At 40.5% G+C, this 26,804-nt stretch overlaps 1 protein-coding gene across 2 annotated transcripts; it reads right to left on the bottom strand.

The window, feature by feature from the left end:
* Positions 1-332: 332 nt before the first annotated feature.
* LOC127812505 (ubiquitin-like domain-containing protein CIP73) lies at positions 333-26,804 on the bottom strand. Of its 2 annotated transcripts, none has more exons than XM_052352908.1 (16): positions 26,642-26,804; positions 24,199-24,361; positions 23,741-23,858; positions 17,641-17,721; positions 16,506-16,621; positions 16,324-16,395; positions 14,818-14,976; positions 14,462-14,531; positions 14,187-14,371; positions 4,073-4,237; positions 3,844-3,915; positions 3,598-3,730; positions 2,920-3,330; positions 1,766-2,085; positions 1,550-1,630; positions 333-823 (listed from the first exon to the last, which is right to left on the bottom strand). In XM_052352908.1, exons 2-16 carry the CDS (start codon positions 24,325-24,327, stop codon positions 815-817), a joined length of 2,121 nt encoding a protein of 706 aa, XP_052208868.1. In that variant the 5' UTR covers positions 24,328-24,361; positions 26,642-26,804; the 3' UTR covers positions 333-814. The 2 variants fall into 2 exon arrangements, with proteins under 2 accessions (XP_052208868.1, XP_052208869.1); XM_052352909.1 differs by having other exon boundaries at positions 1,766-1,836.

Raw genomic sequence — 26,804 nt, 5'->3', positions numbered from 1 at the left:
TGACACGATAACATACATCATAGAACATTCGTAAATATTAAAACACACACACACACACATAAAACTCAATAATATGTCACAATAAGACTTTTAAATGTCGAGAGTTAATAGTACATTGTCAATATTTTTTAAAAAATGCTAGATGATCATTTTTGCACGATTCTCGATACACGTACATTCGATTATGCTAAGAGAGATAAATCATAAATTAGGCATTTGACCCTTGCACATGACGAGAATCAAACTCGCAATCTACTAAATTGACACTAACATATTATTCATTCGATCACTCATTAACCTTGTCTAAGCAAGAAAGGTGTCGACATCCATCATAGAACACTCCATGGAATCTTTTTTCATGGAGTTGTAAACATTAAGAAAAAAACACATTAAGAGTTGCCTCGGATTCTTTAAGATTGCCTGCTTGTTACCTATTTTCAACATAAAAGGCCCTAAAACTAAATTTAGCTGGATATCATAAATAGCAGGTACATTACAAAATATTTCATAACGCTCAACAGGAACAAATAAATTAAATGGAATGGTAAAAATTAAAGCTAAAAGGAGGTGAAGGAGAAGGAAGAGCACATTTAAAGCCAAAACCCAAGACATATAGAAGAGTACAACCACAATCTATTATCCAATTCCAGAATCAAGACTTCTTGTCTAGAATTGCTTCACAAGTCAAAAGAGAAATCACCATAGCATGGCAGCCATAGGAACTTCAGAGTTCTCAACTCTTAACACCACTTCATTGAAAGATTCGTCGCATTTGACTTGTATGGGCTGCCATTCTTCTCTCTCTCCATACGCATCACTCTCTCTGCAGTAAATAAGAAATTGTTTCAACTTCCAGAAGAGCAAATGTTCAACATGAAACAAGAAGTTAAAAGGGCATTCTATCGACAAACCTTAGACAAAACAGTTCATAGTGGCCAACACTGGAAAGTCCTAGTGTTCTTGCGCGCGAGTGTGCATGCACACACTAGTGTTTTCTTCTTTGTTTTTTTTGGGGGGGGGTGGATCAGTTATGAAACTTGAAATAGTAGAGAGCTGATTTTTCCTACCTTGTCTGATAGTTGAATGAAAGGGACAAATAGGGTGCGACCCAACATGCTATGCTAGCACAAAAAAATTAGAAAGCCGGTTAAGCTAGCTACATGCTGCTCTAGACAACCAGTAACCCCTCTTAACTCCTCTAAAAATTGAAACAGGTTTACTTATCACGGTAAGAGAACAAAAGGCGAACTCAGAAAATTGCTCAAATCCACATTGCTGTTTTCTATTCCATTCTTACTTAAGACCCACGCAACATCCCCCCCTCCAGTCACTGCTGTCTCTCTCCCATACTCAGACATAATGATCCTTTTGCAATCTATTTTCATGTAGAATTGTACACATTCATTTTTGGCATGTTATAACGCCCATCTTATGAAAAAGTAAGCACCAAAAGATCTGCACTACTTTTGCAAGAACCGAAAGAACACCACCAAAACTACTGCTCTATCACAAGCACATATAATAATAACTAATAAGAAAAACAAATTACCCTTTGACGTTTTGAACTTGGGGAAGATGGTGGATCACCATTCCGGCGTGACAAACTCCCTCTGTCAGGGTTCTCACGACCCTGCACATATATGTACAACAATAAGTTAGAAAGCTCAAGATAACAGAAGTCATCATTGATTCACCAAATTGGAAAACAAAGTTCCCTTATTTTTGTGTTAGCAGATGGGAAACGCTGATGTTAAAGAAAACTTACTTGTGCTGTAGAGGTTTCTGTAGTTCCATCCATGACATCACTTGCTCTCTCGAGAGATGCAGATCCACTATCTGTGTTGTCAGAAATAAAGGGCATAATCTGACGTAGTAAATTAGACAAGCCAAGTCCTCCATCATCCACTCTGGATACAGCCTCTGGGGTAGAGGATGTGCCCTGAGCGGTTCCCACATGACCTGCAACAGAAGTTGAACCCATTCCCTGGACGTTGGCTTCACCAACATGGATCTGCCCCCCAGGGAACATAGACCTCAACATCTGATCAAGTCCATTTTGGTTCCCATCGCCAGAAGGGGTGTTGACTGAAAAACAAATAAGTTTGTTTCTTATTCTCCTTTTTTATTCAAAACTTAAGGCATCCATGTTGCATGTAGAATACACAAATTCTTATTACAGTTACAGACTATCTGCTTCTGGTTTACAAAAAAATGTAAGCACTAGGTGGTAGCTTTACTGGGTAAGGGCAGGGACTAGGGACCATTTTGCACATACAAGTAAGACTGCTGGCTTACCATGAAACTATGCATTAAATCACATAAAAAACTGATGAAGTGTAAACTGGGAAGCCATATCAAACAGAGGAAAAATAAATTTGTCAAAATGCTTCTGTGTGCAACGCCAAGCTAGTTCAGAAGTATATATCTGCAGTTTCTCAGCATGCAAAAAGCAGAGCTCTTCAACAGTGAGAGAACCAACAACCAAGGGCGGACCTACATGTATGTGAGGGTGCGGAATTGCCCCTCCCCCCCCCCCCCCCAACTTCTAAAATTGCCCTTGGCCCCTTGATGTTATGCATATAAATTATTATGCTCTCTAACACTTACCCCCCCCCCCCCCCCCAATTTCTAAAATTGCCCTTGGCCCCTTGATGTTATGCATATAAATTATTATGCTTTCTAACACTTAACCCCCCACCCCCGTGGAAATAAAAAAGATGGGGGGCAATTAAGTAATGTAAAAAAAAATTAAATACAGACTTGAGACTTCTCCTCCCCTGACCCAAGGTCTTGACTCTGCCAGTGCCAACAACCAATCAAGTGTCTTTACTGCTACCAAATTTTCCAACCTAAACAAAGTTCAAGTAGCATACACTATGAAACAAAAATTGAGCAAGTCATTGTAAGTAACAGAATTACCGTCTGCTCCAGGAAGCCAAGAGTCTTGCTGTGGTAATGCAGAATCAGGAGCAGGCTGTTGCTCCGGATCAGAACCACCAGAGCCGGCTTCCTCAGATGTTTGTGAACCCCTTACATTGTTAAAACGTCCAGAGGCTACATGTTGAACTCTTGCAAGAACAGGATAGAATAACCCCAATGAACCACGCGATGAATCAGAAGGTGCACGCCTTGCAGAAGCAGGTACTGCTGCAACCACAGTCCTGACAGGAATCACCCGTACCTCAGGTCCCCTGGTAGAAGATGGAGTTCCAGAGGCTTCTGGAGCGGGCTGATGAATGGAATTTCCACCAGATGGGTTGCTACGTGCTGGAGACTGCTGCACACCAGCTGGGTCCCTTTGGCTAGTAGTGGTTGATGGCATCGATGGACCTAACAGTAAATCAAATTAGATAAGGAGAGTGGTAGACAAAGGACAACCAGAATGATTTGACTCCACATTTAATAGTCAAACATATGTGAAGGCAGAAACATTTCCTCCATATAAGATAAAAAGAAACATTAAAACTTATAACCCAAAAAAAAAAAAAAATTGAAAGCCAAAATATATGCTTGTATAGTTCTACTTGACAAACACATAAAGATTTGGATCCTTCAAACAAGATCTGGAAAAACGAAGACCATGAATAAGTATAGCACCTGTGCGTATCCTGATGTCAATATTTCTGGGAAGTAAACCAGAACCAAGAGAGCCTCCAGCCCAACCAGAGTTAGCTTGTATAGTTTCCACAGGAATTGCCCCAAAACTTGTCCCAGGTTGGAAAGGAAGGGGCTGTACAGGGCACCAATATAAGTGAAGCGAAGATAAGAGAATGGGGGGAGGATGCATATTGTTAAACAATATGCTGGCCAAAAACAAAAATCAAACAACATGGAGCTCATTACCTGAACCATTATTGGATTCGGACCAGCTGTGGATATAAACACGGCAGGACCAGCATTGACCACGGCATCAGCCTGAAGAGAAAATAAGGGATACCACTATTGAGTACGAGCATCTAAAATTTAGGCAGGCATAAGATGAGATGCACCAATAAATACACATGCAAATGCAAAGTTAATGTTAATATACAATTTTAAGATCATCAAAAGACAGAGAGCAAAATAAACCCACCGGTGTTGCGCCCATTCTCAATGTCATGGTTGTGCGACCAAGCTCAAGTAAGAAAGCACCTAAGTTTTGCAAAATAACTCCAGATCTTATTGCATTCGATTGAATATTCATCCTTGCCAACGGATCAGTCACGTTTGTTTGATCCTCTAGCAGTCTTGTAAATTGCTGCAAAAATGAACAAGACAATGCCAAATTTTAATAATACTATAGGTGCAAAACTATTTTGTACCTCTTCACACAACTTCAAGCTTCTTCTCTGAGTAAGAAGAGAAAAAGTAGCAGCAGATTTATGTCCTAGAAGGGAAACTGGATTTGAAGACCTCTTCACCAAAATCTGGGTTCAAACAAATATACTTTCCAATTCAATGACTAGTAGTCCAAATAAATCTGAGACCACAATATCAAAAAAAAATGATGGATATGCATGCAATTCTTTGTTATGGTCTGCTGCAAGATATGGAACTTGTCCCACATTGGAAGTTAAACTTCTGATGTGGGGTTTATAACCTCTTAGGCACCCTCCCTTTAACAGCTAGCTTTTGAGGGTGAGTTCTATCCGAGAGTTGTAACAGTGGTATCAGAGCCAGCCCAATGGCTCCCAGTGCAAGCGAGCGGCGACGGAGGTGACGTCGACATTGCAGTGTTCGCCCGAGACTAACAGAGGCTAGTGCACAGCCTGCCATCGAGGGTATCGGGCTGCGGAACGTGGTGGTATATTATGGTCCACTGCAAGATATGAGATTTGTCCCACATTGGAAGTTCAGGCTTCTGATGTGGGGTTTATAACCTCTTAGGCACCCTCCCTTTAACAACTAGCTTTTGAGGGTGAGCTCTACTCGAGAGTTGTAACATTCTTCTCCTACATTCCCAATAAACAACAGGGTTTGAAGAGATCTTTTCATCAAAAACCAAGTTAAAAAATATTTTCTAATTCAACAATGATTACTTTTCAATAAGCTCCCTTTTAATGTTTTTTCCTCCCACTTTCATTTTCTCTTTTCATATTCTTAGGAAGGAAGTGGAAAAGAAAATTGAATAATCCGATTGTAAGATGCTTGAAGAATGAATGAAACCATAGAATTACTTATTATCCACTAGCAACAAATGAATTGGTTAAAATGAAATGTCTTAAGTTATGAATTGTCAATTGTCAATACAGGAAAAGAAGGGGTTTCAACTAGTTTAAACATACAACAACAACAACATATCTAGCTTTTATCTCACTATGTGGGGTCGGCTACATAAATTCTAGACTCCAATGTATTTCTGTCTTTTATCATATCTTCATTTAAAACCATACACTTCATATCAAACTTTAATGTCTCTCTCAAAATCTTCTTAGGTCTGCCTCTACCTCTTTTTTTTACTAATTGTTCTATTTTATCGACTCTCCTCACAGAAGCGTCTCTTAGTCTCCTTCTCACATGGTCAAACCATCTTAGTCTAGTCTGTCAAGCCTCTGGATCGAGACTTGAATTTCCGATGTTTATGGGTAACGAGAAAAGAAATATGGTAGGGAAAGGGAGATAGAATTTGGAGGGAGAATTAAGAGGGAAAGAATTCAATGTTATTTTCATGAATGAATCCCCATCCTCTCACCTATAAGCCTTTTATAGGCCATGCATAGGCGGTAACAACCTGCACGTGAGGTATAACAGTCCTTCACGCCACACTAGCCTGTTAATTACACTGCTACTTGCAAAAAATTTAAAAATGACAGTAAAGACCCTTGGGTCGTGACACTCCCCTCCCTTTCAGTAGCATTCTTGTCCTCAAGAAGTCTTCAAAGCAGGCTTGTCGTTCTGGGAAACTTCTTCAGTAACTCTGGGAGGTATTCCCAGCTAGTATGGTCTGGCTGTAGGTGTGACCATCGAACCAAGACTTGGATGAGGGGAACTGTGCCTTGGTAAACCACCCTCTGGTCTAGTATAGCTCGGGGCTCTCGCTGCTCTTCCAGTTCATCTTCGATTTCAGGTAGCTGAGGGCTTGTGGGTGCTCCTGGTTCGATGGACTTCTTAAGTAGAGACACGTGGAATACGGGATGCACCTGTATTCCTTCTGGTAATTGCAACTTGTAAGCCACTTTTCCTACTTTAGCTTCTATGACATAGGGCCCGAAGTATTTGGGATTGAGCTTGGATATTGGTGTGGTCGTGAAAGGCTGTTGCAGAAACCTTTTTACTTTCAAAAACACCTTGTCCTCCACTTCAAATTCTCTATCACTCCTCCTGCCAGCAGCCTGTTTCATTCTGTTTTGGGCATTAGTTAGCTCTCTTTTTAGGTTAGTTAGCATTTCTTGCCTCTGCTGTAAGTAGTGCTCCACCATGGACAGATTGGATGACCCGCTTGCTATAGCTGGTACTAGAGGTGGCTTGTAACCAAACATTGCTTCGAAAGGGCTTCTTTTGATGGCGTTGTGGAAACAAGAGTTATACCACCATCGGGCCAATGGTAACCATCTATTCCAGCTCCTTGGTTTGGTGAAGCAGATGCACCTCAAATAGGTTTCTCGGCAATGATTCACCCTCTCTGTCTAACCATCAGATTGGGGATGGTAGGCTGTTGATAGGTGCAATCCGACTCCCAAATTCTTAAAGAGTTCCTACCAGAAATGGCTAGTAGAGATCCTATCCCTGTTGGATACAATGGTCTTAGGGACCCCATGCAATTTAACCACTGAATCAAGGAACACCCGAGCCACTTCTTGTGCCAAGAAAGGGTGCGTGAGGCTGATAAAATGCCCAAACTTTGTCAATCTATCTACTATCACTAAAATTACATCCTTACCTTCAAACATAGGTAGGCTTCTCACAAAATCCATGGAAATATCTTCCCATGCTTGCTCCGGTACTCCCAAAGGTTATAGCAGGCCCGGGTAAAGAACTTGCTCATGTTTGCACCGCTGACATATTTCACATGCTAGTATAAAATCTACTACATCTTGTTTTTGCTTTGGCCAGAAGAATAATTGTCTTATTTTGTGGTAGATAGCCCGGATACCTGAGTGACCCCTTATGGGTGAGCAGTGTAGAGATTTCAGAATCTTCGTCTTCAGCTCCTTGTCGTCCCCTATCACTAAGCGCCCTCGGAATCTGAGGAGGCCATTAGATAGGGAGTAGCCATTTTCTTCCCTTGTTTGCACCGCCAATTTGGTCAGGAGAGACTACACCCACCTTGTATTTTCATAACTCTGTTCCACCTCCTTTGCCCATTCTGGTACTATTGCAATGATGTTATAACAGTGACCCTCATTTTCACTCATATCCCTCTGAGATAACACGTCAACGACTATATTTTCTTTACCCTTCTGATAGAGGATGGTGTAATCCAATCCCATTAGTTTAAACACCCCTTTCCTTTGTAACTGTGATTGCAGCCTCTATTGGGTCAGAAATCTTAGGCTCTCGTGGTCTGTCTTGATCACAAATGGGTTGCTCTCTAGATAGTGTCTCCATTTATCCACCGCCTTCAATACTGCCAGCAGCTCTTTGTCATATACACTCCACCCCTGGTGCTTAAGCCTCAAAGCTTGACTAATGTATGCGATAGGCCTCCCTTCTTGCGTTAATACAGCCCCAACCCCTTTTTCACACGCATCAGTCTCCACCACGAATTGTTTGCTGAAGTCTGGTAGGGCCAATACAGGGGCTTGTGTCATAGCATTGTTTAGATTTAAGAATGTTGCTTCTGCTTGGGGGTTCCAGCCAAATCCATCCTTCTTGAGCAAGTCCGTCAAAGGTCTGTTGATCAAGCCATAATGCCTAATGAACTTGCGATAATAACCCGTTAATCCCAAGAATCCCCTTAAGTCCCTCACTGTCCGAGGTTTAGGCCACTCCACCATTGATGTGACCTTGTTGGGATTGATTTTGACGACTCCTACTAAAATGATATGCTCCAAGTAGCTTACCTCATCTTTGGCAAAAATACATTTAGATAGCTTGACATACAATTGGTTAGCTCTAAGGACCTCAAATGCTGTTTTTAGGTGGTATAGGTGTTGGTCTATGTTTGGGCGGTAAATGAGGATGTCGTCAAAGAAGACTAGAATAAATTTTCGTAAATAGGGAGCGAATATCTGGTTCATAAGGGCTTGGAATGTAGCTGGGGCGTTGGTGAGCCCAAAGGGCATCACAACAAATTCATAGAGGCCTTGGTGAGTGCGAAATGCAGTTTTTGGGATGTCTGCTGGTTTCATCCGGATCTGATGGTATCCGAATCTCAAGTCCAGCTTAGAAAATACTTTGGCCTCGGCCAGCTCGTCTAGAAGATCATCAATAAGGGGAATGGGAAACTTGTTTTTGATGGTATAGCAATTGAGTTGGCGGTAGTCTATGTAAAACCTCCCAATCCCATCCTTCTTTTTAACTAATAGAACAGAAGATGCGAAGGAACTTTGGCTAGGCTGTATAAATCAAGTGGCTAACATGCTAGAGATCTGTTTTTCGATCTCTACCTTTTGTGTAGGAGAGTATCGATAAGCTCTAATATTTATAGGAGTGGTTTGAGATTTAAGGGTTATAACATGATCCAAAGGCCTTTGCCGAGGTAAGGAGTTAGGTTCTTGGAAAAGGTCCTTAAAGTTTTCCATTAGTACGTGCAAGCTATCTAAAGTAGTTACGTCTTGGGGAGTGGTGCGGGACATTCTCTTCATGTTGGGTAGGTACGCATCTGTTTGATCTGCTTCATCTCCCTCAATGGCATGTATCGAGTACAATTGAGATATATGTCCCCTTTTCTTTATCAACAGCTTCTGTAGTTTGTCTCCCTTGATCATTTTGCACTCCCCTTGTTCCAAACTTCCCACCAATGTCAACTGTTTGCCACTCATTTCTAGTATGACTTCCAGCTTGTTGAAATCGAAGGTTAGGGGGCTAACTGTCCTCATCCAATCCACTCTTAGCACAATATCACAGCCGCCCAACTCTAAGACCCTCAGGTGAGCCTTGAACTCGTTACCCTGCATCATCCAGGTGAACCCCACACACTTGCAGTGGCTATACATCTTATGTATGTTAGCTACGGTTACTGATAAGGGGTTGGTGTGGGTCAACTTACATCCTAGTTCCTTGGCTGTAGCTTCATTGAGGAAGCTATGAGTACTTCCACTGTCTATTAGTACCATGAGTTTCTTTTTTTCCCCGCTGGCCCTTGACTTTAATGATCTTCCCCATCGGTCCCCCTTTCAATGCATGGAAAGAGATCTCCCCACCTTTTGGTGCTTGTTCTTCCTCCAGTACTTCTGGTGGTTGCTCCTCTTTTTTCTCATCTTCTTCTTCCTCCCTATCCAACTCTTCTTCTTCATTCCCATCGCCACCTTCCATCTTGAACAATTGTCTCCTACACTGATGCCCTAGGTTATACTTCTCGCCGCACCTAAAATATAATCCCATCATCCTTCTCTGGTCTAGAGTGGTGTTCATGTTGGGTCCAGCGTTGTATCCCTCTTTTTATCCCCCTATGGTGACCACGGGCACCATCGCTTTTGAATTACCTCCAATAAAGAGCCCCCCATAGTGGATGACTTCGTCATGGACTTGTTCTTTTTGAAAATGGCTTCAAGCATTAGTTCTTGAAGCCTTGCCTTCTCTACTACTTCCCTCACCGTAGCTAGCATCATCATCTTCACCATTGATTTCAATTCGTCTTTGAGGTCGCTGATAAAGCTGGACACAAAGTATTGGTCAGTTAAGGTGGGTTGCGCACTCCACATTAGTGATCCAAATTCTTCAAACTTCTCTTGGTACTCAGTCACAGTTCCCTCCTACCTCAACTTATTAAATTCCTCGATTACATCAGCCATGTTCCTCTCCCCAAACCTCACACACATCTCTTCTGCGAAGTCTATCCACCTCGCCCCCATACCTCTTGATCTCGACCATCCTTGGTACCAACAATCGGCTACGTCATTAAAATAAGCCGAAGCTATCGTGATTTGTTGGTTTTCGGGAATGCTATAAGATTGGAAGTATCTCTCACACCTCCAGATCCACCATCGCATCCTTCAAATAGAGGTATCTCCAATCTCGGTACGGGTACATGATTACTTATAGGGAGTTAAGATCCCTTACCTGATCGCATGTCTCCTCAGTGTGTGTATTATCAACCTCCCTCGCTCCTAGGGGCCTAGGAAGTATTCCTTGCCTCGACGTTTCTGTCACTGGTGTTGTTCGAGGGGGAAATTCAGGTGGTAGCCTGAATTGAGGAAGCGTGGACAGCATGTTGATCACACGGCTAATCCGCTACTCCAATGATTCTCTTTGTCGGGGCTAATTCTCTCATCATTCCATCTCGAGAAGCCGCCATGTCCTCCCGCAATTCTTCTCTAATGGATCAAACCTCCTCTCGACTCTGAGTCACTGCTTGTTGCATTTGTGTCAGCCTGAACTCCATTGCTTCCATCTGATTCTCTAGTTGCTTCATTCGCATTCCTTCAGCCATTCTGAATTTCGTCGTCCAAGTCGCCTCCTATAATCGTCCACTAAGCCGAATTCACAGCCTAAGACCACCGGCTCTGATACCAATTGTCAAGCCTCTAGATCGAGACTTGAATTTCCGATGTTATGGGTAACGAGAAAAGAAATATGGGAGGAAAAGGGAGATAGAATTTGGAGGGAGAATTAAGAGAAAGAATCAAGAAGGAAAGAATTCAATGTTATTTTCGTGAATGAATCCCTATCCTCTCGCCTATAAGCCTTTCATAGGCCATGCATAGGCGGTAACAACCTGCATGTGAGGCATAACAGTCCTTCATGCCACACTAGCCTATTAGTTACACTGCTACTTGCAAAAAAAATTAAAAATGATAGTAAAGACCCTTGGGTCATGACATAGTCTCTCTCATCTTCTCCTCGATTGACACTACTCCTACTTTATTACGAATAACCTCATTTTTAATTTTATCTTTTCTTGTATGACCTGCACATCCATCTTAGCATCCTCATCTCCGCTACGCACGTCTTTTGCTCATGCTAATATTTGATTGCTCAACATTCTGAGTCATACAACAAGACTGGTCTTATAGCTGTCCTATAAAATTTTTCTTTCAATTTTAATAGAATTTTACCATCACATAACACCCCCTATGCATTTCTCCATTTTAGCCAACCTGCCTTAATTCTATGTGTGACATCCTCGTCAATTTCTCCATCTTTTTGAATCACTAATCCTAAATATCGAAAATGGTTTTTTCTTTGTAACATCCTCCACTCTTACATTCTTACTAAATTTACATTTCATATATTATGTTTTCCTTCTACTTAATTTAAATCCCTTAAATTCTAAATTGTTTCTGCACAACTCAAGCTTAGTATTCACTCTCTCTTTTGTTTCATCCACCAACACTATGTCATCTGCAAATAGCATACACTATTGCACCTCTATTTGAATGTGTTTAGTGAGTTCATCCATTACTAAAGCAAATAAGTATGGTATGGACTTAGTGCAGAACCTTGATGCAGTCCCATTGTAATTTTAAGCGATTCAATATCCCCTCCGCATATTCTGACTCATGTTTCTGCACCGTAATACATGTTCTTAATGGCTTGTATATAGGCTATTCGAACTCTTTTTTTCTCTAAAACCCTCCATAATACTTCTCTAGGGGCCCTATCATAGGCATTTTCTAGATCTATAAACACCATATGCAAGTCCTTCTGATGATCCCAATACCTTTCATTAGGCGTTTCAGTAGATATATAGCTTCCATTATTGACCTATCAAACATGAAACCAAACTGATTTTCTGATACATCTGTTTCTTTTCTAAGCCTCTGCTCTATTACTCTCTCCCAGAGTTTCATGGTATGGCTTATTAACTTAATTCCTTTGTAATTTTCACAGTTTTAAACATCTCCTTTGTTCTTGTAAATAGGGACCAAAGTACTCTTCCTCCACTAATCTGGCATATTTTTTTATTTAAGGATCGCGTTAAATAATTTCGTTAGCCAGGAGATGTCCTCTTCTCCCATGCATTTCCATCCTTCTATTGATATATTATCTGATCCCACCGCCATATGATTTTTCATCTTTTTTAATACTTGCCTTTTTCATTTGAACTTATACGTTAATAAAATATATAGCTCACGTTCCCTTCAGAGTTACTAAGACATCCCAACCTAACTGTTGTGTCCTCACTATCATTGAATAATTTTGTGAAATACTCCTTCCATCTCTCCTTAATCGCTCCCTCATTCACTAATACATTTTGATTTCATCTTTTATGCATTTCACTTGGTTTAGATCCCTTGTTTTTCTTTCTCTTGCTTTAACTAATTTATATATATCCATTTCTCCATCTTTTGTATCAAATCGTTTATATAGATTCTTATATGTTTTTTACCTTACTTCACTCAGCTCTTTTTGCTGCCTTTTTTGCTTCTTTATAATTTGTTAGGTTTTCTTCATTGTTACACTGATATACAGTCTTATAAACAAGTTTTCTTATTTCTAATTTCTAATTTTCAATTGTATCTCTTCATTCCACCACCAAGACTCCTTAAGGTTTGGGGCTCTACCATTTGTCTCTCCAAGGACTACCTTTGTCGTGCTTCTCAGGGCAGTAGCCATTTCTCTCCACATTTGGTTTGTCTGCCCTTCTCCATTCCATTCCCTTCTATCCCTTAATTTTTCTTTGAAGATTAGTTGTTTCTCCCCTTTTAAATCCTATCACCTAATTCTTGAATTTTGTTTTATGTGTTTTTTTCTCTTCCAATTTCTTACTTGGACGTCAAGTACTAAAAGTCTATATTGAGTAGTCAAACACTCCCCCGGTATCACTTTACAATCCCTACAACATGATCGATCCTCATGTCTCATGAGGAAGTAATCTATTTGGGTGCTTGATGTGACATTTTTATATATAATTTAGTGTTCGTCCCATTTTTTGAACCTAGTATAGTTATGATGAGTCCATATGCCATAACAAAATCTAGAATAAACTTACCCTCATTATTAATTTCCTCGAATCCATACCCTCCATGTTCCTCTCTATAGTTGTTTCCATCTCTACCCACGTGACCAATTAAGTCACCTCCTATAATCACTTTCTCTCCTCTTGGTATCATTTGTATGAGTCCCTCTAGGTCCTTACAGAATTTTGTTTTTATCTCCTCACCTAACCCCCGCTTGTGGTGCATATGTACTAAAGATATTCATAGTCATTCTTCCTAAACCAACCTTCACCATAATAATCATATCCCCTATTCTCTTTACATCCACTACCTCATCTACTAAGTTTTTATCCATAATAATTCTCGCTCTATTTTTTGCTCAATCATTTCCTGTGTACCATATTTTATATCCAGTTGCTGATAAAATTTTTACTTTTTTCCCTACCCATCTCATCTCTTAAAGGCACATAATATTAACCTTTTTCCTAATCATCACATCTACCACTTCCATAACTTTGCCTGTTAGTGTTCCTATGTTCCATGACCCAATCTTTAATCTATGATTTTGGTTTTGGCTTTGACTTTGAATTTGATTTTGTTTTTTATTTTGATTTTTATTTTGGTTTTGATTTTGATTTTGGACTAACCTCTTTACCCACATCCGTCTAAGCAAATGCAAGACCCTTGCTCATTTGTCACTACATCCGAGCGCCGATGCAGCGACCCTATCTCACTTGACACTACACGCGGGCAGTGTAGCGCGTCGCTATGAAGGGTTACGCCCCAACAGTTTTTCATAATTTGTCTAGAGTTCATGTTTTGGATTCGACTAGGTTTAACGTTGGTTGTCAGCTACCTAACACAACTCTCCTCCTTTATCCAGGCATGGGACTAGCAGTGGATATCCAAGCATTGACCAAGCAGGTACTTCATATTTAGTTTAGCTTTAGCATATCTTTGTAAATGCTATAGGAATCGTATTAGACACGAGAAAATATTCACACTGACCAAGCAGGCACTTCATATTTAGTTTTTCAGTTTTCTTTGGAATCTATATCCAGCAGTTAATGTTCATCTTCATGCATTTCCTGTAAATATTAATACATCGTTTCAATTATCCCTTTATTCATATTTGAAGAGGTCAGACAGAAATAGAAGTACTAGTTTGACTTACAGATCACATTAATCTGGTACAAAATAGAGGATGCTAAGTTAAGTGCATACAGTTAAGCATTCTGCTGCTTGGTCAGTGAATATTTGTCTTGTAGACAGCATCACTTCTGCCAAGGATGATGGTGTTGGCAGCCCTGCCGGTCCAGATGTAGTTCTCATGCCTGCATCAGATTCTTGTCCGCTCATCTCCAGACTCCTCAGAATTCTAGCAGCTTGAAAGCTATTGCCTGCACCAGCTGCCAACACCAAAATTTCAGCACAAAGATTGAATAGGCAAAGACAGAAGACTGTAACTGAAATTCCAAACAGTAGAAAAGAATTCTAACCATGTGCAGTGAACTCATTCCTCAACCGAGTTGAATACTGGGACAAAGTTGTCAGAGAATCAGGAATCACCTGAAAAATCAAGGTGACCATGTGACAATTCTCTATGCAGGAAAGCAACAGAAAAACAAAGGAGAAAGCATATAGCTTCATCCTGAAAATACTAGTACAAGAGGATATTTCATTTTTTTTTTTTTTTTCTAAATACTAGTACAAGAGGATTTTTTTTTTTTCCCAGTAAGGACATTTCTAATATGAAGAAAAAGAGGAATAATGAAAATATGATAGAAGATAAACAACGCAAATAACAGAGAAAACAAAATACACACAAAGTACCAAAGAGAGACTTAAAACTTACAGGCAGCTGCAGGGATTCCAAAGGAACAGAAGCTGGGAATAAGGAAGCAATACTATCAGGAATAGACTGACTCCTTGATGCAGCTTGGTCAGTTTGTTGTCCACTAGAATTTCTTAAGTCACCAACATTTGTTCTTGAAAGCCTTTCTGCACCAGCTTCCTGGAAGTTAATAACACGAATGATCATGATACCACAACAAGAAGCCTTAATTCCACTAGGTGGAGTTTGTAACATGGATTATAGCTCATCAACCACTGCTATCCTAGATCATATTTTCTACAAGAACATTATATCTCATGTCATACCCAAAAGTTTCACTAAATTGACTTCAATCTTCCCTACCTATTTCCCTCCAAGGCCACCCACTCTCCAAATAGGTGTGCCTATTATTCTGTGTCTCACATGCATAAACCATCTTAATGCCCCCTCACACATCTTGTTTCCAATAAGCAATACACCAACTTTATTTCAGATGACTTTATTTGTTGTATCGCCAGTTTGCCAACAATGGACTATAGTATCGTTAACTTAATTACAATCACATTTCACACAAATTAGCACTTACCTAACACTTTTAGTGCCATAAAATAGAACAGGTATTATAGTCATTCAATAAAACCTTCCTTTTAGCTTTAAAAGAATTTTTAAATCACATAAAATGCTAGAGACATTTCTCCATTTAACAATCTTACTGAGATTCTATGAGTAATATTCTCAATAATCTCCCTATCTTCTTGAGCAGTTGATCCTAGATGTTTGAACTACTCTTTCTTGCAATAACTTGGTCTTTAAGTCTCACTATGGCATGTCAACAATACTATTTTTACTAAACTTGCATTGATTTATTTGATTCTCAACATACTCAGCTTGAAGACTTCATATTCTAAGGTGTCCCTCTATAACTTGAGCTTACTATTTAAACTTTATTTTGTTTCATTCACCAATACAATGCCATCTGCATATTATATATGCAAAGGTAGCTCCTTTTGAATATATTTTATGAGTTCATCCATTGCTAGAGCTAATTGTAACTGGAAAAGCGCTGCTGCCCCAGTAACTCCTCCACAAGTCCTAATTACTCAATGATATGTCTTTAATATTCTGTGTATAAGCAACCTAGATGTCTTTCTTTCTCAATCCACAATCGAAGTAATCAAAAAAAAAAAAGTCAACTATTTCAGATACTTGAAGCTAATTTTTCTCCCCCAATCAAATAAAGCTCCTGGGAGTCGTCTTTTTTTATCATACAGGAAAAGCAAAGCTTAATAATTAGCCTAGAGTAACAGGTCCACGGCCTGAAAACTAATCACAAATGCAGCTCCAGCAAATTAAGTTTCATATGTACCTTCTTTGTTTTTTGTGTTAGGAAGGAGGGGGGGGGGGGGGGGGGGTGTGCATACAAGGAAGCCAAACTGGAGATTTATTATGAGAAGGAACTGAATCAAACGGTCTTCATATGATGTACCAACAGCCTATCTTGGTTTCAGAAAACCATTAGAAACTTACCCTGAGATCAGTCCCTTCATTAGCACTCCCAATATTTGGGATTCCAAAAGAACCAAGAACAGCTGAAACAATCTGTCAAACAAAGAAATGAGATAGAAGAAAGATAAACAAAAACATCATCAAAGTAGTTAGCACCATTTAGACACGAACAAACAGGTCTGAAGGATAGTTGGTATGTTTACCCGACTAAGATCTGGCAGAACCCCATCACCTTGTTCCGATATATTGAAGGTCCCAACAACTACGCTGGGGCCTGCTTGATTATTTTGATTACTAGGATTTGATGCCTGGTCAGTTGCTGCAAAATGATCATATTTTAGTCAAAAATTAACTGTTATAGACTTGAGTTAATTTCTCATCAAGGACAGAATTGACAAGAAAATGTCATGCAAACCTGTACATAAATTTTATTTTTCATTTTTTTTTCTAATTGAGTGTTAGGGATATTTTGGTAATTTTCAGATTTTGGGATATATTTTGGTGTGAGTGAGTTTTGGGGTGTCTTTTTGTAAGAGCGACTAATTTTTGTTGGCGTTCCTAAAAGATTAGTGAATTTTAGGAGTTATTTGCAAGATAGGAGTTGGCTTCTCTTGGAAACTTGACAGCTGGTATAAATCAAGCTTCTCAGCCACTTTTAAGGATTTTTCAGCATTTTGAAAATCTGTACAAAGAGTTTCAGCTCCAAACTAGCTAGGGTTTTGAAGATTTGAAGGCTTGGGTTTTGAGGATTCAACCCCATGGCATCTACCAATCCATCCATCACTGCCATAGGCGTGAGGGGCTAGCAAGAAGCCGCTGCTACTTTGCTGTTCTAGGTCTGCAAAGGTGTGATCTCAGTTGTTTCAGTCTGTTATTTGCTGTCCATTGTTTCAGCAATGTTTTTTGCTATTTTGCTGCCCCTATTTGCATCAAAATGCCTAATGTCCTGGAACATAGAACCCAAAAAAGAGATAGAAGTATGCCAAAAGGCATTTGTCCTTAAAGAAGAATATAGCTGTCACATCTCCAAATGTTGCTCATAAGAGTTATAAAAGCTCTTCTAAAAGACATTGGTAACCCATCTTATGCCAGGTCAGTTGCTGCCATCAATCTCATTGAAAAGATAATACCCAATTCTTGAATTAATAAGTAGTGTCTAAAGGAGCCCAGAGCTGTGGTAAAGTAATTATACTGTCAATTGCACAATGTCAGAACCCTAAAATGGTGTTGAATAGCAGAACATAAGATGAAACTAAGATGTGGCATAATCATACTGCCAATTGCAGGATTTCAGAAACCAAAAATTGAGTTCAATACCAGATTAAAAGCAACACAGACCTGGAAAATCAGGATGGCTCTCCAATGATGGTGGGATTGGTTGTCGCGCAACTAGATGCAGTGTATGACCATCTTCCACATCTAAAACCATATGCTGTAAGGAACAGTGATTTCCAAACTTATGAAAATATGTAAGCGGCAGAACTAAAACATGAATCTGTGTTGTATATAAAGCAGCAACTGGAGCACCCTTCAACAATAACAGTATCCTAAGCTCATTCTCTATATTGTTAGAACAAAGAATGCACATGGATAGTGCTTTAATATAATAGTGCACTCCATACTTATAGACATTGCTTCTTAGATTCTTATGCTCTAATAAGAACAATAAAATGCAGATATCCCAGAAGATGAAGTTTTCCACATGCATGCAGCCACTGAAAAGAAATGAGATGTCATGAAATATTAACAAAAGCATCACCTCTCCATACCATCTCCAGGCCTCATTAGTGACAAGGTCGAAACTTGCTTTTAGACAACTCAATCAAAGTAACTTAAACAAGCCAAAAATTACAAGAAATTTGAGACCAAAATTTGAATGTGAATAAAGCTTCTTCATAAACACCAACTCTTGACCTCTTGCTGTAATTTCATGAAACATGTGGGCACAGTGTGACTTGGGATTTTCTTTTTCTTTTTTTTTTTTGTGTGGGGGGGCCTTAATTTTGAACACAAGTATTTTTAGAACATGATAATTTTTTGGTTTCCCAATACCACAGTAATTTAAACAACTCAACTTCAAAAAGGAGTTTACGAAATGATGGCTTGAAGGTATGGCATATATGGAGCAGCTTATTAAATCCAATAGCAATGACAACTCTGATAGGCCCTCGGTCCATTGGACCTACCAAAGGCGGCCCAAGGGGCAGGGGCAAGGGGGTAAAATGCGTGGGGCTAGCATAACAGCAAGCAGGTGCGGAGGGTAGTAGGGGAACTCACTGGTTTGTGTGTGTAACAAACCAGCATGTGCTGCCAGAGGCAGTTATGCTAAGTAGGACAGGGTATAAATAAGAGAAAGAGAGAGAGAGAGGTGTGCTGAATTTTGTAAGAGAATTCTAGAGAGTTGGGGCCTCTCGAACGCCCTGGTTGTTTCTTTTCCTTCTTTGAGCTGTGTAAATTCTGATCGGAATTGAGTAGTTTCAATAGAAGTTCAGTGAATTCGTTGGTATTCCAACATTTTGGTATCAAAGTCGTTGCCGATCATCATGGTAGACTTAAGCAAGAGAGTGGGGGACCTGGAGGAGAAGGTCGACACCATTAGGGGAGAGATTCAAGCCATAGACCGGAACGTAGCAGAGATGCTCGAACAATTCACCATCATGCGGACGAGGTGGGATGAACAGGAACGGGAAAGGAAGGCTAAGACCCGTGGGGGCGAATGGCCAACGGAATTTACCTAAGATTCCGACGTGACCCCTTGGAGTCGGCATGAACCGGAGAATGGACAGTGGCGTGGGGGGAGGATGGCGACAGGAAGGGAGAGGTCGATGGCTGGAGATGCCGATCTTTGAGGGGAACAATCCGGATGAATGGATATTCCGAGCTAAGAGGTACTTTGCAATCAATCAGTTGTCTGAAGATGAGAAGATCGAGTCAGCTGCGTTGTGTTTCGAGGCAAGGGCCCTCGCTTGGTTTCAGTGGGAGTCCAGGCGCAGGGGAATTCGCAGTTGGGAGGGGCTCAAGCAGGGGATTCTTAGCCGATTTCGTTCAACCCAAGAGGGGTCGCTAGAGGAGAGGTTCCTGGCTCTCCGGCAAAATGGGACTGTCAAGAATTACAGGTTGATGTTCGAGACTTTGGCCGTGCCAGTGTCGGATGTTTCTGAGGCGTTCTTCAAAGGCCATTTCATTAATGGTCTTAAACCTGAAATAAGGGTTGAGATCAGGATACTGCAACCTAAGGGGTTGGATCGGATCATGTCAATGGCTCAATGTATCGAGGATAAGAATGCGGCCATGCTCAGTTGCAGTAGGATGTTCGGGCCAGCTAGGAGTAATTTCCCTACCCACTCTACAACCAATGTCAACCGACCCTCTCCCATACAGTCAAGAAGTCTGACTCCCCATTCAAGAGTCGTTAGTCAGTCAAGTAGCAAGTTGCCAGTGGCTGGGAGTGGCAGCAATGTCCCTTTTAAACGACTTAGCGAGGCCGAGTGGAAATCCAAAAGGGAGAAGGGCCTATGTTTTCGTTGTGATGAGAAATATTCTATAGGCCACCGGTGTAAGAACAAGGAGCTTCAAGTTATGATGATTTATGATGAAGAGGTGGAAAAGGAGGGAGTTGAGGCGAAAACAGGGGAAGGGGGGGAAGAAGAATTAGGGCAAGGGGGGTGAGATCATTGAACTCTCAATGAATTTAATTATTGGATTGACAACGCCACAAACAATGAAGTTGAAAGGGGATATCAAAGGGCAGCCAGTTGTAGTGCTTATTAATGGAGGAGCGACACATAATTTTATAGCAACCGAGCTGGTGCAGTAGTTGGGGTTGCCAATAATAGAAACTATCGGGTATGGAGTGATTATGGGAATAGCGATGCAAGGGGTTGGCATTTGCGAAGGGGTGAAACTGCATCTACAAAACCTGCAAGTTGTGGAGGATTTTTTGTCCCTAGAGTTGGGTAGCTCGCATGTGATCTTAGAAATGAAGTGGTTAGCCGTAGTGGGGAAAATGAATGTGGATTGGAAAGCTTTAACTATGAAGTTTCAAGTGGGGGGTATGGCTGCAACACTACAGGGAGACCCAAGCTTGAGTAAAACCATGGTGTCCTTGAAGGCCATGATGAAAGCTCTTAAGGAAAGTGGGGAGGGGATGCTGCTGGAATTGGAGACCATTACAGCAGAATTTGAAGAAAAATTGTGGGAAATCCCAAGGATGTTGCAAGGGGTGCTGGAAGAGTTTGAAGAGGTATTTTCTAATCCCGAGGGGCTGCCACCCTGCAGAAAAAAAGACCATACTATTAACCTAATTCCAAGAACCACACCAGTACATGCAAGGCCTTACCATTACCCTTACTTGCAAAAAAATGAGATTGAAAAACTGGTGGGTGAGATGTTGGGGGCTGGGATTGTTCAGCCAAGTTGTAGGGCCTTGAACAAGGTAACCATTCCCAACAAATTCCCCATACCGGTGATTGAGGAGCTGCTTGACGAGCTGCACGGGGCTATGGTTTTCTCCAAACTTAAAATCTGGCTACCATCAGATTAGAGTCAAGGCTGAAGATGTTCCCAAAACAGCTTTCCGAACACATAAGGCCCACTACAAGTTCTTAGTTATGTCGTTCGGGTTGACAAACGCACCCGCAATTTTTCAATCACTGATGAATGATATTTTCAGGAAGTATTTAAGGCGATTTGTATTGATTTTTTTTTTTTATGATATATTGGTTTATAGTAGGAGTTTAGAGCAACACACAAAGCACTTACGTTGTGTTTTAAAAGTGTTGGCAGAAAATCAGCTTCTTGCTAACAGGAAAAAGTGCTTGTTCGGGCAGCCGGAGGTTGAATATTTAGGCCACATCATTTCCCAACAAGGTGTGTCAACTAATCACGCTAAGGTGCAAGCAATGGTACATTGGCATACTCCTACAACAATGAAGGAATTGAGAGGTTTCTTGGGGCTCACGGGATATTATCGACGCTTCGTGAAAGACTACAGCAAAATGGCAAGACCCTTAACTGAACGATTAAGGAAGAATAATTTTTATTGGGATGTGGCAACCGAGCAAGCCTTCCAACAGCTTAAGGCAAAGATGATTTCCCTACCGGTTCTAGCCTTGCCGGATTTTGGAAAACCTTTTGTGGTTGAGGCCGATGCTTCGGGGGAAGGCATGGGGGCTGTTTTAATGCAGGATCACCGACCCATTGCTTCTTTCAGTCATGCTTTCAGTTAGTTAGGAAGGACGAAATCAGTTTATGAGCGGAAATTGATGGTCATAGTCTTTGTGGTGCAAAAATGGAGACATTATCTTTTAGGGAGGAAATTTGAGGTTTGGACTGATCACAAGAGCCTCAAATACTTGATGGAATAGCGGTTGGTGAGCCCCAAGTATCAAAGATGGATGGTAAAACTAATGGGATTTCAATTTGAGATACATTATAGGTTGGGATTGGAGAATAAGGCAACTGATGGGTTATCACGCATCAACCATACAGCAGCATTAATGGCTTTGACAGTACCCAAAGTGATCCAACTAGATCAATTGGCCCGAGAAGTAGAAGCAGATGACAGGGTGCAACGAATTATCAAGGATCGGCAAACTGATCCTACTTCCCAATCCAATTTTTAGTGGGTGGGCAGCCAACTGCTATATAAAGGGAGGTTGTATTTACCGAAAGGGTCATCTCTCATTCCATTGGTACTACATGAGGGACATGATGGCAGTCTCGGGGGTCATTCGGGGTTCTTGAAGACTTACAAGCGAGTGGCGGCTAGTGTCTATTGGCAAGGGATGAAGAAGGACGTCCATAAGTATGTAAGTAGCTCTTCTGTTTGCCAACAGAATAAATATCCAGCTTTGACACCTGGAGGATTACTGCAGCCTCTTCCTATCCCTAATCAAGTTTGGGATGATATTGCTATGGATTTCATTGAGGGGTTATCGAGGTCGGGCAAAATGGATTCAATATTGGTTGTAGTAGACCGATTAAGTAAATATGGGCACTTTATCGGACTGAAACATCCATTTACTGCAGGGGAAGTGGCTGAAAATTTTGTTAAGGAAATTGTAAGGTTACATGGCCTCCCAAGGTCCATTGTATTGGATAGGGACAACATTTCCATGAGCAGATTTTGGGAGGAATTGTTCCGCCTCCAAGGTACGAAACTAAATCGAAGCACCACCTATCACCCACAAACCGATGGGCAAACAAAGGTCCTGAATCGAACTTTAGAAACATATTTGCATTGTTTTGCTTCCTCTCAACCAAAATCGTGGTTCATGCGGTTGCCTTGGGCTGAACTATGGTATAATACGTCCTACCATACAGCTTCGAGGAAGACCACATTTCAGGTAGTGTATGGTAGAAAACCTCCAGCCTTGGTGAGGTTTGAAAGAGGGACCACGCCAATGTCAATGGTGGAACAGCAACTGGCTAAACGGGATAAGATTTTGGATGACTTGCAGACACAATTGCTGAGGGCTCAATTTGTGATGAAGAAAGAAGCTGAGAAGAAGAGAAAAGAGGTAAAATTCAAGGTGGAGGACTTTGTCTACCTGAAATTGAGGCATATCGCCAGAAATCGCTGGTTGGTCGCTCCAATGAGAAATTAGCTCCTAGATTTTATGGTCCTTTTGAAGTTGAGAAGGAGCTAGGACCGGTCGCTTACAAATTGACACTGCCCTCCCATTGCAACATTCACCCCGTCTTTCACATGTCCCAATTACGTGAGGCAAAAGGGACGTTGAAGGCTAGTGTGGAAGTTCCCAGCCAGCTGAGTGCAAATTTAGAGTTGTTGGTTGAGCCTGAGGCAATCTTGGGGGTTCGATCTAAAATAGGAAGTAATCTACAAGGAAAGGATGTTTTAATTCAATGGAAAGGACTGCCCCTTTAGAAGCGACATGGGAATCGTTCGACCTCATTTAGCAACAGTTTCCAGATTTCCACCTTAGGACAAGGTGAAAGTGAGGGGAGAGATAATGATAGGCCCCCAATCCATTGGACCTACTAGAGGCAACCCAAGGGGCAGGGGCAAAGGGGTAAAATGTGTGGGGCTCACGTAACAAGCTAACAGCAAGCAGGTGCGGAGGGTAGGAGGGGAAATCACTGGTTTGTGTGTGTAACAAACCAGCATGGGTTGTTAGAGGCAGTTATGCTGAGTATGACGGGGTATAAATAAGAGAGAGAGAGAGAGGTGCTGAATTTTGTAAGAGAATTCTGGAGAGTTGGGCCCTCTCGAACGCCCTAGTTGTTTCTTTTCCATCTTTGAGTTGTGTAAATTCTGATCGGAATTGAGTAGTTTCAATAGAAGTTCAGTGAATTCGTCGGTATTCCAACAAACTCTTACCAGCCAATAATGTTAAGACTAGCATACTTACATTGCAGATCACCCTATGACTAAAAGAGATTTTTTAAGCATCTAGGGTGCAACGGGAAAGGATACGATAAGCGGAGAGGAGCTGATCATCCTTCAAAACTTTTCCACGGCATATAAGTCGCTGTTGTTCGGACAATACACCGGTAACAGTAGCAATTTGTGCTTTTAAAGCAGGTATAGGCACCTGCATAACATTTAGAAATTGAAAAGAAAAATAAGAAATCAGAAACAAGAAAAAACTCAGCTGATATTGTACATAAAATACAGAAAAGAAAGATATTTGCATTGCAGTATTATAACTCATATTTTCTTCTAAAACAGACAACTAAATAAGTCCTGACCAAGCATGGTAACACTTTAAGTTTATTTTAATGTCTTCAAAGATGAAGGTGAAACAAGTGTTTGATTCAATCTAAATTCTTGTGCATGCATATTGAAAAAATAAAATTTTCTACCCACCTGACTCTCTGCACATGCATGCAATCAAAATATAAAAGCAAGCAAGATAAGCAATTAAAACTTACATATTTATTCACACGCAGGGTGTATGTTTGAGAATCCAACGTCTTTATCTTTATCTCAACTGTCCCTTCAGGACAGTTTGCTTCATCACTCCCAGAAATCATAACTTCATTAGCATCATTACTTTCCATTTCCTTCAAAACTCCAACCAATTTCCTGAGATGACTGCACAAGTAATAGGTAATGTTTGATACATCTCAATTAAAGTAATGTTGGAATGCAAATACTTGCTATAATAATAAGAATAAAGAACATGAAATTTATGGCTGAACAGCTTAATCTTAACCATGGAATTCATTCTGATGATATGCTATATATATTGAACAATATCTACTATATAGCCAACCCCAAAATAGATATAACTGGGGGTTTCCTTTTAGATTACCCCAGATATAGCAATAATGAAAATATGCTGAAAGTTATCCATTTCTTAACATATACAAACTTCCAATAAAGGCATCCAAATGTAGCTGGTGAGATGGGAAGCACTACCTCAAGAATTAGATAATTATTACAAGGCTTTGGGCAAGAAGTGAAGTATCTATCCTAAAGCAGGTTGTTTACGTGATATCATGGCTCAAATGCTAGAAGTAGTGTTTTATTTTTCATACTCTCGTGATTTAAGGCCTTACCATGATCTTAAATATGGACAAAGAAAATAGAATGGGTAAGCTTAACTGGAATACTTCTGTCAAATGTGGAGGGAGAGTAGAAATGAGAAGCGAGAATGAAATGATTCAAACGAGAACGTGACACTGCAAGGTCAACGCAGTCAGGCTTAAATGAACAACGATTTCCAGAAAAGTTGGTGAATAATGTTGCCGATGTGGCATGGAGATTACAAGCATGTTATTAAGCATGTTATTAAGCTTCCTAATTTCACAGTTTTTTTTTTACAAGCCAATTATCATCAACATAGGCTTCGAGCAGTCTAGGGCACAAGGTACCAGGCACTCCATGACCTGAAGAATTGATGTATGAATTCATAGCTACAAATAGGCTACTTCCATGATTAAAACCCATAAAACCTAGGTCACAAGAAGTATCTTTAGCACAGTGCTAAAGCCTAAAGCCGGCCCTCCATTACTTCCTAGTTGACCAAAAAATGGCATCTTAGGAAATATGATATCTCAGGCAACCTGTGAACATTATAGTGAAAGGAAAACTTCAAGGGCTTTGATTAATACTAGGCTTGAGGCATCCCTTACACCAAAATACATTGAAAGTCATTAATCCCAGAACAAGATCAATTTTGCCAATTGAACAAAAGCATTTCAGACCTTGTAAACCCATTACTGCTTCTTCTTACTCCTCCCCAGGGATTGCAATGCTTGTCAACAGTCTTTATTAGAAAGTATAATGTTGAAGCCCAAATATAAACTAAAAAACAGGGAGGTGATAGTAAATACCATTCCCCCAAGTAACCATAGACTTCTTTAAAAAAAGTTCAATTCTAGGCTGGTCAGCATCCCCATGATGCCTTCCTGAATTTTATTACTTATAGCCAGGGAAAATAAAAGATTATGTGCCAAAAATGCAAAGGAATGTATGGCCGCATTAAAGTAACCATGAGATAGACTACAAGCTCAATCAAAAAGATCTTTTAGTAGTCCTATATAACTGGTCCTCCATAATAAAAGAACATCACTTGATGCAACACTAAGTACAATTGCTCAAACCTATTGAGTAAGATCGATCCAACCTCTTATCATCTCAATTAAATGCAGCCCCCATCAATCCAGAAAGTCAGCAGATAACAGAAAAGACCCAGTCCCAAAAGTATTATGTCATAAGCGACAAATGCCACCGCCTAGGAAATAGCCCATTGCATCCGATTTTCTCGCTCATTTTAAGACTCGAGTCCCAACAAAGGACACAGTACCGAGCCACTGCTGAAAACACAGCAGTTAGGTAAGTGGGACCACTAATCGTTACTGACAAAAGTTACAGCAAACTAAGAAATTTTATATCCTTGGTCTCCCTATTAGTAACACCATGCACTCCTAATGAATATATACGCTCCCATAAAAATCACACGCTCAGTTGTTGACATTCATTAGAAGCAACTGAAAATTCTTATACCAAGCACTGGCACCTCAATCTTATAGACTAGAGAATTGAACCCATCTAGAACAAATTAATAAATTTTGCATTGATAGTCACGAGACTTTCCAATAACCCGAAAATTTACTGATACACACTAACGGGAAAACTTTAAAACCCTAGTACATCCATCCACGAGATGGACAAAAACTAAATCCTTACGCGAATTCAGCATAAACACCCAAACAGTCACATCATTTCAATTGGGTCTTTTGAAGCATAAACAGACGCGAATAACCCTAGAATTGTATACAGAACAAGCATGAAATGAATGGCTACTAAGAAAGAAAACAACGATGCCACGACAAATCAATGATAGACGAGAGTGAAACTGAGAAATACCGTGAAGCTTGATCGATCCAATTTGCGAACTATAATCGATCGAGCAGAGCAAGGGCTCAGGGCTCCCTCTCGCTCTCCCCCCCAATCTGTCACCGATTAATGCTATCTGATCTGTGAATTGTTTATATACAAATCAGGTTACTGTTCATCATTGCCGTCCGAT

Source organism: Diospyros lotus, chromosome 11, assembly GCF_014633365.1.
Source record: "Diospyros lotus cultivar Yz01 chromosome 11, ASM1463336v1, whole genome shotgun sequence".
Classification (NCBI taxonomy): domain Eukaryota; kingdom Viridiplantae; phylum Streptophyta; class Magnoliopsida; order Ericales; family Ebenaceae; genus Diospyros; species Diospyros lotus.
This window is presented reverse-complemented; position numbering and strand designations above follow the sequence as displayed.

Coding starts and splice junctions, on each gene's coding strand:
- LOC127812505 (XM_052352908.1), bottom strand. CDS start 24,327: ATGGAAAGTAATGATGCTAATGAAGTTATGATTTCTGGGAGTGATGAA. Junction 23,859..24,198: donor CCCTGCGTGTGAATAAATAT/GTAAGTTTTAAT, acceptor AATGTTATGCAG/GTGCCTATACCTGCTTTAAA. Junction 1,631..1,765: donor CAGAAACCTCTACAGCACAA/GTAAGTTTTCTT, acceptor ATATATGTGCAG/GGTCGTGAGAACCCTGACAG.